At 39.4% G+C, this 15,192-nt stretch overlaps 1 protein-coding gene across 6 annotated transcripts in view; it reads left to right on the top strand.

Moving 5' to 3' along the window:
* The window catches only part of LOC131593011 (protein bicaudal D homolog 1), a 239,270-nt gene that overhangs the window by 131,779 nt on the left and 92,299 nt on the right, over positions 1-15,192 (top strand). For 2 of the 6 annotated variants that reach the window (XM_058865137.1, XM_058865139.1), the window contains exons 6-7: positions 1,313-1,464; positions 7,719-7,926. In XM_058865137.1, the coding sequence (XP_058721120.1) occupies positions 1,313-1,464; positions 7,719-7,926 (360 nt within the window). Of the gene's footprint in view, positions 1-1,312; positions 1,465-7,718; positions 8,037-9,006; positions 9,198-15,192 lie in introns of those variants that run through there. The other 4 variants (XM_058865143.1, XM_058865141.1, XM_058865138.1 and 1 more) reach the window with 4 other exon arrangements.

Here is a 15,192-nt window from a genome sequence, read left to right as displayed (position 1 = left end):
ACATGTAGTGCTGATGATTTCGAAGCTGGATTGGAAAACTGCATCTATTCAAAGTGATAGGTGGTTACTACTACTGCCCTTTAAAAATCTATTCTCTTAATGTAAATTGGTGTGAAAGTACCAATAAAGGTGTATTTTAGTAGGTGTAATTTAGTAGGAGATTCTAATGTATCCTTTTTTTTTAAGAAATATTGTTAGTGGGAAATGTATTGAGTTTCAGACTGTTTGAAATAGGTTTCCAACTGTTTGGTCATTACCATCTTTTGTCCTGGTCCATTGCTGGTTGCTTCAACCTAATGTTCTTCTAAACTTCTCTCCCCTGGTGGTGACTCAAGAGCCCATAAGATCAATAGAGGAAACTGATTGCCTGTGTGAATTGCTGCAACTTATTATGCACTAAATGAAGTGCAAAAAACAGCCATAACACCCTCTGAATAAATGTAAAAGGAAGCAAATTTTTCTTCATTTCATTCAAAGGCAGTATTTTTAAATGTCTCAAGCAGCAGTAGGATAAAGCCTCTATAAAACTATGTATTTTGAATAACTTCAAAGTGATACTAGATTCATAGGTAAAGCAGAATGTTCAAGTCTTGCAAAGATTAGACAAATGTAACTATCAAAAGCACTACAGTAAATGAAAGAAATTTAATGGATGAAATTGAAAACAGCAAGAAGAGACCAGCAAAATTTTAGGAATGGGACAAATACAAAGCCTTACTTTCTCTGTCTTGTTTTGTTTGTTTGTTTGTTTTGTTTTGTTTAGTGCTTAAAACTGCTAAAATAATGCTGGTTTGCACAGCAGTGAACATTGCCAGTTATCAGGCATAAATCAAGCTGCCAGGTCCTGGCTGTCCCTGTGCCCAAGGAAAGCCTCAGCCAGCAGGAGGCTTGAGGCCAAACATGGTGATTCACAACTTGGCTGTAGAGGATGAGCCTCATGTGCTCTCTGTCCTGTTTACAAAGTGGCCAGGGGACACACTTGGTTGTTTATTGCAGCTCAAACAACGTGGTAGCAGCTCTTGTAGTAACTTGCTTGCATGAGTCCTCCACATAAAGCTGCACAGTATTGCAGAGATACTTGAGGTGCTGAGTTGTTGTCAGTTGCCATTGAAATGGTTTTTTTCCTTACAGCTGCTTTTTCCTGGTTTTGTGGAGTACAGCTTAAAAGAAGTTAAAGTGTGCAGCCCAATGAAGATCAGGTTTAATTTCTTTTACTGTGTGAATGAAGGGCATCAAAACCAAAATCAGGCATGGGATTTTAGCTGTTCTTACATCTCTGTCTCATAAGCACATACCCTTGTTTGTGTTTTAGACAGCTGAAGTGGCACTGGCCAATTTGAAGAACAAATATGAAAATGAAAAAGCAATGGTGACTGAGACCATGACCAAACTACGGAATGAACTAAAGGCTCTGAAGGAAGATGCAGCAACCTTCTCATCCTTGAGAGCGATGTTTGCAACCAGGTAAGGTGAAACAGTGTCACCATCTGGTTCAGCACTGTAAACATGTGTGTGCTAAGTGAGAACACACTTAGCTGTGTGTGTTGGGTGCTTAGGAGGTTAGAGAAATTATGTTCTGCATGGTCAGGAGTTTGCTGGATGAAGGTGAATGAGTCCTAGAGTGCACACTGTGCAAAACTTGAAAGGTTTCAAGTGCTGCTGAGACACGTATCTTGGAAAATAAAGCTGAAGAATAGCAATGTCAATACAACCTTGAGTAAAGTGTTATAAATTACAATATATGTCTCCAACATATTTGCATTTATATGGTTTTTTAAAGTGAAAATCAAATAGGGGATTTATGTTGCTGATTTTCCCATCCAGAAGTACGCAGCGATTCCGTCATGTAAAGCTTTTGTATGGTTAATGATGATCTTCAGAACCCCACATTTTCATTACAGTGAGATTTATTACTTACCAGTAGTAAAATCTATTTAATCAACTAACTTACACTGTAATCCAGTGCTAATAATTGTAAGGCCATGTAATTTCCCACTCCAGCATAAATTCTTATTTTCTCCCACTGTGATGTTCAATTTATTATCTTCTCCTTCACAGGATAAAAGCTTCACTTATCTTCTGTAACATAGTTCTTTCTGGCAGGACAGTAATTAATTAACTTTCATCTTTTCCTTCTCCCACATTTTCTTCAGAAGAGCTTTTGATTTTACACAGAATCACAGAATCAACTAGGTTGGAAAATACTTCTGAGTCCAACTTATGACCACAAACCACCTTGTGATCCAGGCCATGGCCCTGAGTCATGTCCAGGCTTTCCTTAAACACCACCAGGGATGTTGAATCCACCACCTCCCTGGGCAGTTCGCTCCAATGTCTAATGACCCTTTCTGTTAGAAATTCTTCCTAATGACCGCCTAGACCTCCCCTGGCACACATTAAGACTGTGTCTTCTCATCTTAGCTGCTTTTTAAAAGGTTACCAGGAGATATTTTTTTTTAAAATATCCAGCATTTTCATCAATGAATTCTTATTTTGGAAATACACAAGAGAGACTTTTTTTTCCCCCTCTTATGGTCAAACACAGTACAGATTTCTTGTTTGTGCTGTAGTCCATAAATGATAAGACATCTTTGTACCTTCTGCCAACATCTCTTCAGTGCTGCCAGCAGTGCCATCTTGCCACTTCCAGCCTTCTAAGGTGCTTTTTTTGCTTAGTGACAATGGCAGCAGCAGCTGGGAGAAGTGGGAAGGAAGGAGAAAAGGGGCATTTATATGTCATGACATTGGTGCTGTGTACAAATTCATCATAGGTCCATCGTCAGAAGAGTGCGTGTAGCGACATAATGGAAACGAAGACCCAGCTCAGCAGGTGGTGTGAACCAAGGTAGCCTGATTGATTTCATTGACATCTAAAGATTTTCTTCCAGAAAGGAGAGGTGTGTCTGTATGTTAGAAATGCATGTGTTGACCTTTCCTTGCAAGCTCCTTACTCTAGGAGACACAGGAATGTTCTAATTCTGTAAGAGCTCGTGGAAGGCTGGTAACTCTGGAGCAGAGGAGTGGCATTGTGAGCATAAAGCAAACAAGGCTCTTGCATGGGCCATAAATCATCAACATACAAGGTAAAAGTAGTTTGCAAAGCTTTAGAAGCTAATTAAAGGGAATGTTAGACTGTTGGTGTACTGAATACTCCTTACCCAATTTGGGCATCCTGAGTGCAGATTTCTGTTGTGTTCAAGGCATATCCTAGAGCTGATGGGAAGCTATAGCATTGCCTCTGTGAGAATTAGGCTTCACTGGTGCCACTCATCCTGGTATCTTTTCTAGATTCCTTGTGTGTAGGATGCAAAGAAACTTCTGTTCCTCTTCTGTGAAGTAGAAAGGGAGTCTGTGTGACTTGCTGAGTTGCATATTTTTAGTTTAGAAATTTCTAATGTTAATAGAGATAAACTCCACCCAAAGAATTTACTGCTGTTGGTAAACTCCATGTATTACTGATTAAACACTCAGTGATGTCCTATGGAATGTACCCCTGCCCTTGAGGTCCCAAGTTTTGCCCAGTATTTTCTGAGCACAGTTATAAAAAATGATTCACTATAAGGTCTCTTTCACATCATTATGTTCCTATAGATTTTTCTGCTGTAAAATATTCATTTTTCTTCCCTAGCATGGAGTTTAATGGCCTTTATAATTAAATCAATCTTCCTAAATGGTCAAATCATTGACTCATTCCAAATAGTCCATTTGGAAGAGCATTTGTTTAAATGACAGAGTTGATATACTCTGAAAGTCTGTTGAAGAAGAGAAATCTGTTTGAAAATACAAGGCTGAAGGTAACATTAGATGCAGTAGCAACCTTCAGCATAAAAAAGCAATTGTTTAGTCTTTTGTTGAATAAAACATTGGTTTCCATGGTTATAGTGCATCACATGGTACTTACTCCTGCTTTTGTACAATAGGAAGATCATTCTTCTGATAGTACAACTGTATTACAGACCTGGAAATGGTTGCTTGTACTGTTTGATAAACAATATCCTTTCTCTTTCCATAAACCATCATTTTCATCCCCAAGTGGATGTTCATCTGGTGCTGAACTGTGTGGTTCCTTCCTCAAATACACTGGATAAAGGTCATAGTGCACGTTATAAAGAGAGCACAGCAAATCTGTTTCTGGTCTGAACAGCAAAGTTGACACTTTCCTCCAAAGCTTCCCTGTGCAGAAAGCAGGAGCCTTCCTTTTTCTGTGTTTTTCCTTCATCCTTCACTCCTTAAATTCTTCTTTCAGTTCTTTGTCTCAAAAGTCTTTCTGTCCTGCTTGTCCCACTGCTTTTGCCCTTTTTCCTTCTGGAGCAGCTATTTGGCCCCAGAATCTCTGAGATTCTGATCTCTACAGCTTCCTCATTTCCTTTTGACTAGCCTTGATCCTAAAGCGATTCAGGAAGCAAACTTCACTGAGTCATTACACTGTTTGCTTTCCCAGCCTAAATAGAGATATGTAACAGGAGAGAGCAGGAAATATTGCTTATTGCCATAGTCCTGACACTACATGCATGGATTTTATTCTTCATCCATCAACCTATTTTCTTATGATAATTTTTAAAGAAAAATGTGTGCTGAGGAGATGGAGTAAGAAGATGGGACAGATCCTGGAGCTGAGAAAACATTTGTGAACAGAAGAGAATTATGATTATATGGTTAGAGCAGGGACCTGTCACTGTCAGTGTCACCAGGTTTTAGCTCAAACTCTGCTATGATTTATGTTACCTTAAGTACACTAAAGCCTGATTTGGTATTTGGTTTATGTTCCTAGACAAGAGGGATAGATGGAACCAGAAATCCTTGAAAATCCTATATAAGCTTCTTGAATATAAAAAATAAGGGGGCTTATGTGTCTGTCTGCTTACTTTCTGAGATGAGAGAAATAAAAGATAGGTAAAACCTTGACTTTTGCTCTAACTATAAGTACACCAGCAGACAGCAAGAAAAAGTGTTGTATATTTAATAGTCACTTGCAGCTTACAACCTGTCCTGGGGCAAGAGGGAAATTGGGGAAGAGTTCTGACTCAGGAGGACATGACCTAACTTTTGGTATCGCTATTTGAACCCTCCTGAAAGACCTATTCAGAGCCCTGGAGTATCCTGGAGCGCTGCAATGGTCTCTGCCATGCCAGAAGTCATCTTTTTTAGGAGCTCTTTACCTTTTTCTTTTAGGAGATCCTTAACCTTTTTCTTCCTTCTGTGAGACTTGGTGAGTGTTTATCAAACGTGTAGGTGAAAGGTAATATAGATGTGTGCAAATGCTTTTTTCTTTTTTAATTGGAAACATGTCTCCTTTTATGCTACACTTGCACATAGCTGGGAATATTTCAGTGAAGGGAAATTCTATAGCTGCAGGCAGTTGTTACCTCTCACTACACAGTATAACCTTCACTGCTGCAAAATTCCAGGAGACCTGAGGCTGTTAATTCAGCAGTTTCTAAAGTTAATTAAGGCCTTTACTTGGGTGATATAGGTTTAACCTTTCTGAACACTGTTTCTCAAGTAAAAAAATAAAATAAAAAAAGCTTGAGCAGCAAAGACCCAGAGACAATAGACCATGTGTTTGTGAAAAATAATTAGAAGCATCAAGTCATGGTGGAGGTCAGATGACTGGAACCAACCAAACACTGCAGTGAACTACCAGAAATGTGGTCTTGCTCTTATTGGGACACTTCTAGGAAGGACAAGAGGACATGCAATTAATCAGAACAGCAAGAAAATGTATTAATGAGATTGGTTTTGTCTCAAGTATGAGACCAGCTAATAGCATGTGGTATGTCCAGATTTCTCATAGCAGGTTCATCTAAGACTGCCTTAGTAATATCCACCTTTGTTGCACTTGTTTCTTAGCTGTTCAGTTGGGCTGTTCTACAAATCAGATCCACAAATACCTGGAACACCTTCTAAGGACTGAGAAAAATCTATCTTTTTCCAAAACCAAAATTGATTTATTGGCATATTAAAGGAAGATATTTCATTCCTCTAGTGGCAGTGTGCCACAGGTGTTGCTGCAGGTGTTATGTCTAAAAATTTTCAACAGGAAACACATTTGGAAATAAGTCTCCTGAACAAAGAGGAAAGCAGGAGAGAATAAAAGACATGGATACAAGACCTGTCTGGTTACAAAAATGAGGCTTTAAAACTCTGATAACACAGACATCAAAGTAAATTAATTTGAAATAGAAATTACTATAATATTCAGAATGCTGATTTCATGTCTCTGTCAAGGAAACTGACTTAAGCATCAACAGACATCTCACAGCTTGGAGCAGAAACAGGTGTGCAAATTGGCTTTAAGTCGACATTTCATGAGTATCTCTTTTCCTCAAGGCTTGGGTAGCAACAATCATGCTTATTAAGGTCCTGTAGAAGAAAGATAATACTGAAACTAGATGAAGCTGTATCTGATTTAGTAATTTTGCTTGCAGTGCCTGAATTACTGAAAAGGGGAGTGCAACATATATATCTAAGTATTTGTGTGCAAAGAATAACTAACTACATATTTTCAAGTATACTTTGTTTCTGTTTCCCAAGGGGAAGATTAAAATTTCAGAGAAATTAGTTTCATCCCTCAGTTCACAGTAATTCAAAGGTTTATTGCATCACCCATTTTGATAAGGAAGACTAAAATAATTTTTTATGCTTGCTTTCTGGAAGTGATACTGATAAAGTTACATCCTCATCCATTACACAATTGCAACTACATAGCAAAGCTACTTAGATCTTGTGGGAAGGAGATCTGGTGAAAGCTGCATTATTCAACATGAAAAGTCCTTGGGCAGTGTCTGATGGTCAGGCAGTACTGCTGTGTGTGAAGCATCCCACTGCTGGATGCTTTTATTTTTATTGCTCTTGGGTCTCACTGATTAGATGGTCTATTGCTATCAAACTGAAGCTATTTCACTTCAAAAAGTGTTATAAGAATTTTGAAATGCCTTGCTTTTCCTGTTAACTTTGGGAAGTATTGCTAAAAACAGAAATAAATTTAATTTGGTCTCAAATCATAAAAAAGCTGATTTTAGTTCTCAGAGATCGATAATTTTTCATATGGGTAAAAAAGGTTGAGGATTAAAATGGAGTAGGTGACCATAGCAATGAACACCTCTAAGAGATTCAAGAGTAAATGTGAAATAACTTCCAGGTGTGAGGTTTCCTGAATAGCACCCTTTTAATCAATGGTAACTAATGGTAATCATGGTAATAAATGGTTAACAAGGGTAAATAACTGAAGGTTTCTCCTTACACAAAGTCTGATGTGTCAAGTGTTCAAACTACTTGCAGTCTTCTTTTGTAATACTTTCTTGAAGTGGATATTACTGCCTGTGGAAAATAGTATTTTCTAGTTGGTAGATGTTATTATCAATGCTGACTTACTAGTAGAAGCAGCACCCAAAATTATTATTTGTGGTCTAAACTGGAAAAAATCCCATACCTCCCCTCCAATTGCTTTTTATCTGCATCAGAAACACATTATATTGTCATAGACTATATTAATATAGGCACAGGTTGTCTTGCTGAATGGGAAGTGTTGACATTCAGGTCCAAGTCCAAATTTATTCAAAGTGGGAACAGAAGAATTCAGGCTGCCTGCTGTCAGGATTAGGGTCAGCAAAAGCTGGGATCTGAGTTTGGCTCTGTAACTGAAGCCCAGGAATGTGCTCACTGGTAGAACTGGTTCTTGGGCCGTTTCCCCAGATGTCTGCCCTGTTTTTCCACAGGTGTGATGAGTATGTCACACAGCTGGATGAGATGCAGAGGCAGCTGGCAGCTGCGGAGGATGAGAAGAAGACCCTGAACTCTCTGCTGCGCATGGCTATCCAGCAAAAACTTGCCCTGACCCAGCGACTGGAGGATTTAGAGTTCGACCATGAGCAATCCCGACGCAGCAAAGGCAAGCTGGGAAAGAGCAAGATCGGCAGCCCTAAAGTAAGTGAGGAGGCATCAGCCACCGTGCCAAGCATTGACACTTTCCTCCTGCATAGTCAGGGCCCACAGCAACCAAACTTACTGGTCAGCAGTGGCACTCAGAGGAAAAGGTATGCATGCAGTGATCTTTACAGTACAGTGCAGTAGCCAGACTTGCATTAAAGTCGTTCACTGAATTATAAACATGATGTTTCCTTTTTTTACTCTTATTTTTTCTTTCCGTACTTTGACTGGGGAGGAGGAGGCGGGGAGGATATGAGTATGAAATTCAAAGCCTGGCAACATGTGGTTCAGATCCACCTACTCACTGTTATTTCCTCCTTCTGAATGCAGTGTTTTGCACTATATTCTGTCAGTGTCTCGGTGCATCTTGTATGTCTTTAATATTAAGTGTGAATGTATTTTCTTTAATAAGTTTTCTTTAAGTTTTCCCTATGATTTTCCGTAATGAGGATCTGAAATAAAAGAAGGATTGTGCTCTATGAGCATTTTAGTGCTTAACATGAAAGAAACTGCATTTCTTTGTTAAGCTCTGGTGCTCACTTGTTCTTTATCAGTGTGAAAAGAATATGGATGTGTTCACTCAGATCAATTTTTCTACATGGGAGCAAGAAACCTTTTGAAGGGGATTGCTGCCATTCATAACCTAATGCAAATATTTTGCTGTTCAAGCAGTGAGCTCATGTCTTGTGCCTGCCCCAGCCAAAACTCTCTAGGTGTGGGCTTTTCCATGGTTTTGAAGATGAAGCGGACTCTGTTTGAGAAGTCCTAGATAATCATCCCCTTTTCTTGTATGCTCTAATCACAATGCAAAACCGAGAGGACAATCAGGGAACCTTGTACAAGCTGACTTGAGGATGCTGAGATAAAACCCAACCTCATCTCCTCCTTCCCTAAGGTGAATGAGGATTTCCAATGCAGGCAAGGTGTCCTGCTCTGGAAATGATACGGGGTGTCAACGATAGTTGATTTTTGCCTGTTAAGCAAGTTAAGATGATATTGTCATTCGTGAGGCTTTGAAAGATAATTAAAGTAAAACTCTTTTGTTTCCATATGTATTTTTCTTGGATCTCCTGCAAGACTATTCTCACCTTCCCTTTGTGATCAGAGCCATCCCAGGACTTCAGGGACCTACCTCCAGAAATTATTAAGAGCCCCCCCTCATCCCGCCTCCACAGAATCATATCTTCTGAGGGGCCCCCCTTCCATGAGTGAATTCATCCATGGGCACCGTCTCAGCAAGGAAAAAAGGTTAACCGTGGCCATACCAGGTAAACATTTTTTCCTTGGGTGCATGTGGTGCTGAGTGGTTAGCAGAGCAGGGAATCCTCTCAGCACTGCAGATGCAATTTAATTTGGGCACCTTCTTGAAAAGCAAAATGTCTCCTCCTGTGTCACATGTAGCGGGAGATGGCATTCTGCCGGCAGCGGCCCGAACTGGTTTCAGATGCAGTGTGGAAAGTCCTGCTGTGGTATATGTGGGTGCAGTCCCACTGGCATCCACAGAGGCTGCACCCCTGTGCCTGGGTGGAGTTTAGCCTGGTGGTGGCATTGGTAGTCCCTCTGGAAAGCAGAAATGCCACGGGATAGAGGAGTCAGATGTGTGAGGACCGGTAAGGGAACGGCTGGCAGTGTGCAGGAGCCTCCGCAGCACCCGTCTTCTCACCCTGGGGCATTCAGTCAGGTTTTTCCAAAGAGTCATGATCAGCTCACAGAAGGCTTAGTTTATACAAATTGAGTCATGAAGTTTATCTATGCAGGAAGGTTTTGCCCTTAATTTCCTGCCAAAATGTAGCGTCTGCTTCAAATGAGGCGTAGAAAGGAAATGCAAACTGGGATGACATTTCAAAGGTGTGATAGCTTTCTTCTCCTGAGAGAACTGCTAATAATTTCTTATCTTCTGCACCTGAGCAGGACCTTTAGCCTTTAACTGGGCACAGTCTTGTCTGGTGGTAATTTTATTCATTCTTTGTTTTGAAATATGTTATACACAAAAAAACATAAGTATGAAACATGAAAACTAAATATGAATATGAAAGCTAAAACAAATAAAAGTAGTTTCTGCTCGAATAAATGTTTATTCTGGGAAGATGAGCAGCACCCTTTAGTAGGTTATATTTCTCACTCAGTGTCATCAGTGTCTTTGAGTAGTGCCATGTGAGTAATGCCCACTCAGAGGACAAGTGTAAAACTGCAGAGAGTCTAAACAAGATGTTTTCCTAGGGTGTGTTGCAGTAAATAAATCAAAGAGCTGTCTCCTGAGGAGAAAAACATGGGAGTGGGGGGAAGGAAGCATCTGATATCTCATGGAACATCACAGATGTATGGACCACACGACTGAGAAACACTGACACAGTTTTTTTGTCCAGTAACAGAGACCAAAGGATGAAGCAGCCTGAAAGGTAGAATTATCCAGAAAATGATGTTTTCCTGGAGTTCTACCTGTCACTTTAGGTATATCTCTATATATTTAGAGTATAAGGGTCTTGAGACAGGGTCACTGATTTATGTTGCAGCTGTCCTTATGAATCTGCAACAATCTCAACTTTCTGAATGCATTTGTCAGAATTTTATACCATCACATGGCTTTAGTCTCAGCCTGTGAGACTGACAGGCCCAAATCCAAGATTTTTCTGAGCATTCAGATTCCAGTGTTGGCAGGACCAGGTTAGAACCAATCTGAGGATTAGGCAGGGAATTATTCATCATTATTTTTACCAGTTTCTGGAAGATTTCTTACTGTTGTTAACAGATGAAAGGAAGGATGTACCAAGTAGGATTTTTTTTGCCATCTGTCTAATTATCTGTTTCCTGAAAGTAAGGAACAGTGAAGAATGTTATTCTGCTGCTTTTACTGAGAATGTTTAAGAGCCTTGTCTCACAAAGAGCTCCTGTTCTCAGATGATTTGTGCAGTCAAGCAAGGCATCAAGAAGTGTAGCAACCCACACCTGCTTCTTCATCAGAGAGGGTGCAAAAAAGTTGCATCCAAACTCAAACACTTTGGAGCAAAGTGTAGCTTGGCTTGAGGCTGAGTCCCCAGGTGTGGAGTAAGAATGAATCAAACCTACATCAAATGGAAACACGTTTTTGTTTTGTTCTTTTACATTTGTGAACTATTTCCTTCACTAAAATTTTTCACCTGTATGATGTGAGAACTTCCCTGTTCTTTCATGAGCTCCCAGGGATGTGGGGACTGGGAGGCTATAACTGGGAATGTGTTTGGTTGGAGATTGAGACCAAGAGCCAAAATAGCTGAAGTTGGTACAGGACAGGTTCCTCTGCTCCATGAACCCCCTGCAGTAGCAAGCTGTGTTTCTCTTGCTCCTCTTTCTGGACTGGTGCTTGGCAGAAGAGGCTGCCTTTGCTTTGACTGCATACCTGGAGAGGGAAAGCTGGACTGCTTTTGGCAGCCTTCTTCAGAGGAAGACCAGCTGAACAGAAGACCTCTTAAGCAAGAGATCATGTCCTGCTCAATTTCCATTTGAACGCCCTCAGCTTTAGATCAGCATGCAGGGACCTTCGACACAAAGCTGCGACTGAAGGACTTGATCTGGGCTTTCTAATTGAACTAATAGCTCTTAACAACCCACAGGGGCTAAAAATACCACTCAGTGCTTTTCCAAAGTATCGTGCTCCATTTTTCCTAGGCAATGGCATGCATTTAGCTTTCTTGTCTGTTTCTTCTTTGCTTCTGTTCTTCTAGCATGTATTTTTACACTTTCAATTCTTTATTCTTCTGATAACAGCCAGTATGTGCCCAGCACAATTTCAGCCCACGTTTGGATGTGTTTGTGTTTGTTTTCCTAACTGTATGAAGAAGTCAGGGCATATAGAAAGCCTAGTGATGGGTTTGGCAGTGTGTAACACTGTAAAAATGACCTTTCCTTTGCAGTTGTGTTCAAACTCCTTGAATATGAAGTCACTAGGTGCCTCTTAATATCCCAAATATGAAATATGGTTCTCTCAACCTCTTTGAGGAAAGAACAAGACTAAAAAGGTCCCCTGTAGTATCTGTCTTGACAGCACTCTTTTTTCTGTCATATACTTTAGCATGGCAATTCCAAAAGTTGAATATGAAGTTCTGCTATTTTAGCTTAAAATTACATCAAGATCCTTGTGTAGAAGATGTACCTGAAGTAAAAGCTTTCCCAACAGGTTTTGAGAAGAACAGTAACCAATGGCTGCAGTTCTCATCCTGAGTCAACACCGAACCACCTGAGAAGCTCCTTTGTTGGAGCGCTCTCCCAACAAAATGTGGTGGATTCTTCTTTCCCCTATTGTTTATGCTTAGTATTTAAAAATCCCACACAGGAAAACACTGTAAAAAATGAAGTATTTCATCTTTTGAAGGAATACATATCATAAGATCATAATGAGCAATCCTTTCAGAGAAATCTGTACTGCTGTATCTATTTTATTTTATCACAATAGAAAAGGGAAGGTAACAGCCTGAAATGTAACACATTTCCCTCAAATTCCAAGCCCAGCTGAGGTCAGATATTTGGTTGACCCAGTCCAGGATTAGACCCATGGATTTCAACAGAACTATGCTAGTTTGCTGTCATCCAAACTTGTATTTTTGTTGTGCTCAGATTAATTGTTACAAACCATCCCATAAAATGGCTCTTCTAAAAACCTGTTAAAAAAAGACAACAAACCTGCAAAAATAGGTGGTTTTGTATGGGTGCTCATTTATGAAAGCACATGAAACCTGAAAGCACACTTGCTTTTCAGCTGTCTTTCAAGAGTGATTTACAGCCTGGCATTTAATTCTCACAAGAAGAGACTAATGTGGAAGATAAAGACAGCACAGAAAATGCCACATAATAGTATAGCAACTGCTCAGGCACTCAGCTCACCACCTACCATATGTAATTAAGAATATATAATAGTTACTGAAAAAATAAGCCAAGATTAGTTCCTGACGTAGCTCTATACTTAAAGCAAATCAAATATGAATCACAATATGATACAAATAACTAGCTCATGTTTGTTGATTTCTATTCTTACCATAAAATTTAACTTCATTTGTAAAAACTCTATCCCAAAGGCAATTCCTGGAGTGTCACCAAGAACTAACTTACAGCATCTGTAGGTGGAAAGTATTTTCAAAGCTAATAAGGACAATGAAAATAAAAATCTCAATGACCCAAATGTTGAGGTCCCAGGAAGTCTTGCAATTAAATCTTTAAGCTGTAACTCAAGGGAAATTGCTTAAGAGTTGTCTTTGCTACTTGTCTTTACACTGAGAGTGGTTGAAAATGTGAAGAATAGGTAAGAAACCTGCATTGTTTTGTTCGATGTAGCACAAACAGTTTGACACAACAAGGAGCAGAGGGTCTTCTGAGTAGGGTGGTTCTTAGTTTTATAGGGAATTTGATAGGCCATGTGAGGTGTTGAGTAACCCCTCTTGCCTCAAGAGATGAGAAGTAAACTCTTATACAATTTTAAAATATTTTTCCGTCTGTATTTTGAGTTTTTTAAAGTACACTGTTTTAGATGTGACTTTCCAAAATATTCTAGAAGAGGTTATTCTCTGTGTAATCATAAGCTCATGTTCCTTCTGTATTTTTCTTTCAATAACCTTAAAGTGGAGCTTGGCATGTGGGGCAAGACTGTTGGTTTTGCTCCTCCTTCTTACTTCTTCATTTTGTTTAGGGAGTGTGAAGATACGGTAAATCTTCTTCAAAATGTGTGTTGTGAGTAGAAGCCGCCTTACCTTTCCCTTTTGGATGCAGGGGCTGGGAAAATGAGCAGAGATTTTTCAGGCTGACACCTCTCTGATGCCTGGAGAGGTGTGCCTGTGTAAAGGTCAGAGAAACACATTTTTGATAGCAGATTTGTGTCTACTTTCCTTGTGTGATGGAAAGGGTTTACTTCAAGGACTTTAGCTGTGCACATTTTTTGTTTGTTTAGGAATATTTTGCCAAAAACAGTTTCAGCTTTGGTTTTGAGCTGAAGTACCAATGTCAGAAAGCACCTCACAAATCTCTAAGCCTTGCTGCTGTAGGCATTACTTCAGTATCTCAACTTTGCTTTTTTATGCACTTCTCAATTATGAAACAGCAGGACTGTCAGAAATCTGAACACAGAAAGCACAGCTTCCTTTAAAAATGGTTGTGGAGGAAGTCCTTTGAGGAACTCTGCCAGCTCAGAACTGAATTTTGCCAGGAGGGTGCTTTGTGATTGTTCAGGTCACACAGTGAAGAATTTTAAATATTTCTCACTTCTGCTTTGTGAATTAATTTTATAGATTGATGAAGAGGAAAATCAACATGTTTAGGATCTAGATACCTCCTTCTGTGCTGATTTTAAGTTAGATATTTTATACTGGGTTCTTAACAGTGTGGATTTTTCTGTACATTAAGTGAAAGAGTTTATTCTTGAAAAGCAGGATAGGTGGTTAACCAAGCCACCACTATTATGTAAGATATGCAGCCATATAAAATTTAACTAGTCAGGCTGAATTGTTCCTTCAGGAAAATATGTTTTGCTTCATCCAAGCAATCCAAAGCGTGGAAGATCTTTAGAACCATTATTTTTTAAAAAAACCCTCAACTTTATGCTGGTAACACAAATTTAGTCTGAGTACAAATAGCCCTTTGCTTCATTAGAGCTCTTCATTAGAACATCTCATTAGAGATCCATGGATAATTTTTCTAAGAAAGAATGTTGTATTTTTATCTACTGGGAATGTACTTGTGTTGATGATGATCATGTAGCTGCAAGATGTTTCTGAGCTTGTACAATCAGAAAGGCCATTGGCTGTTGTGAGACTCATGCAGTATTGGTTTAATCTGTCTCTGCTCCTCATAAAAAATGGATTTTATATGTTTTTAGTAGATTTTTAAAAAAATAATGTGTAAGGGGTTTTTTAAACATGAATATGATGCCCTCCACAAAAGGGATAATTTAGTCACTATTTACTTATTATCCGTGTTCTCTTTTTTTTGTTCTGCATTGTCCTATTTTCTGTGGGTTCTGTAAACATGCCATATTTGTATCTGTGTGTGTTCATTGTTTGATGAGCAGTATCAATGCATATATACAGATACATGTATATATCTTCCTGCTCTCAGGGCCATGTCCTGCATCTGATATGCTCATTTATCTCAGCTTAATGAGCATTGCATTTTTATGCCATTTCAAGCATGGTGTGTTGTCCCCATGGAGGCCGTTTTGAATTTGAGGAACAGTGTCCTTGCCAAGGACATTGGTTGGCTGTAACTGATGAAGAATTCATCTGGCTAAATGTACTTTTACCT

Source organism: Poecile atricapillus, chromosome Z, assembly GCF_030490865.1.
Source record: "Poecile atricapillus isolate bPoeAtr1 chromosome Z, bPoeAtr1.hap1, whole genome shotgun sequence".
Lineage (NCBI taxonomy): Eukaryota > Metazoa > Chordata > Aves > Passeriformes > Paridae > Poecile > Poecile atricapillus.
This window is presented reverse-complemented; position numbering and strand designations above follow the sequence as displayed.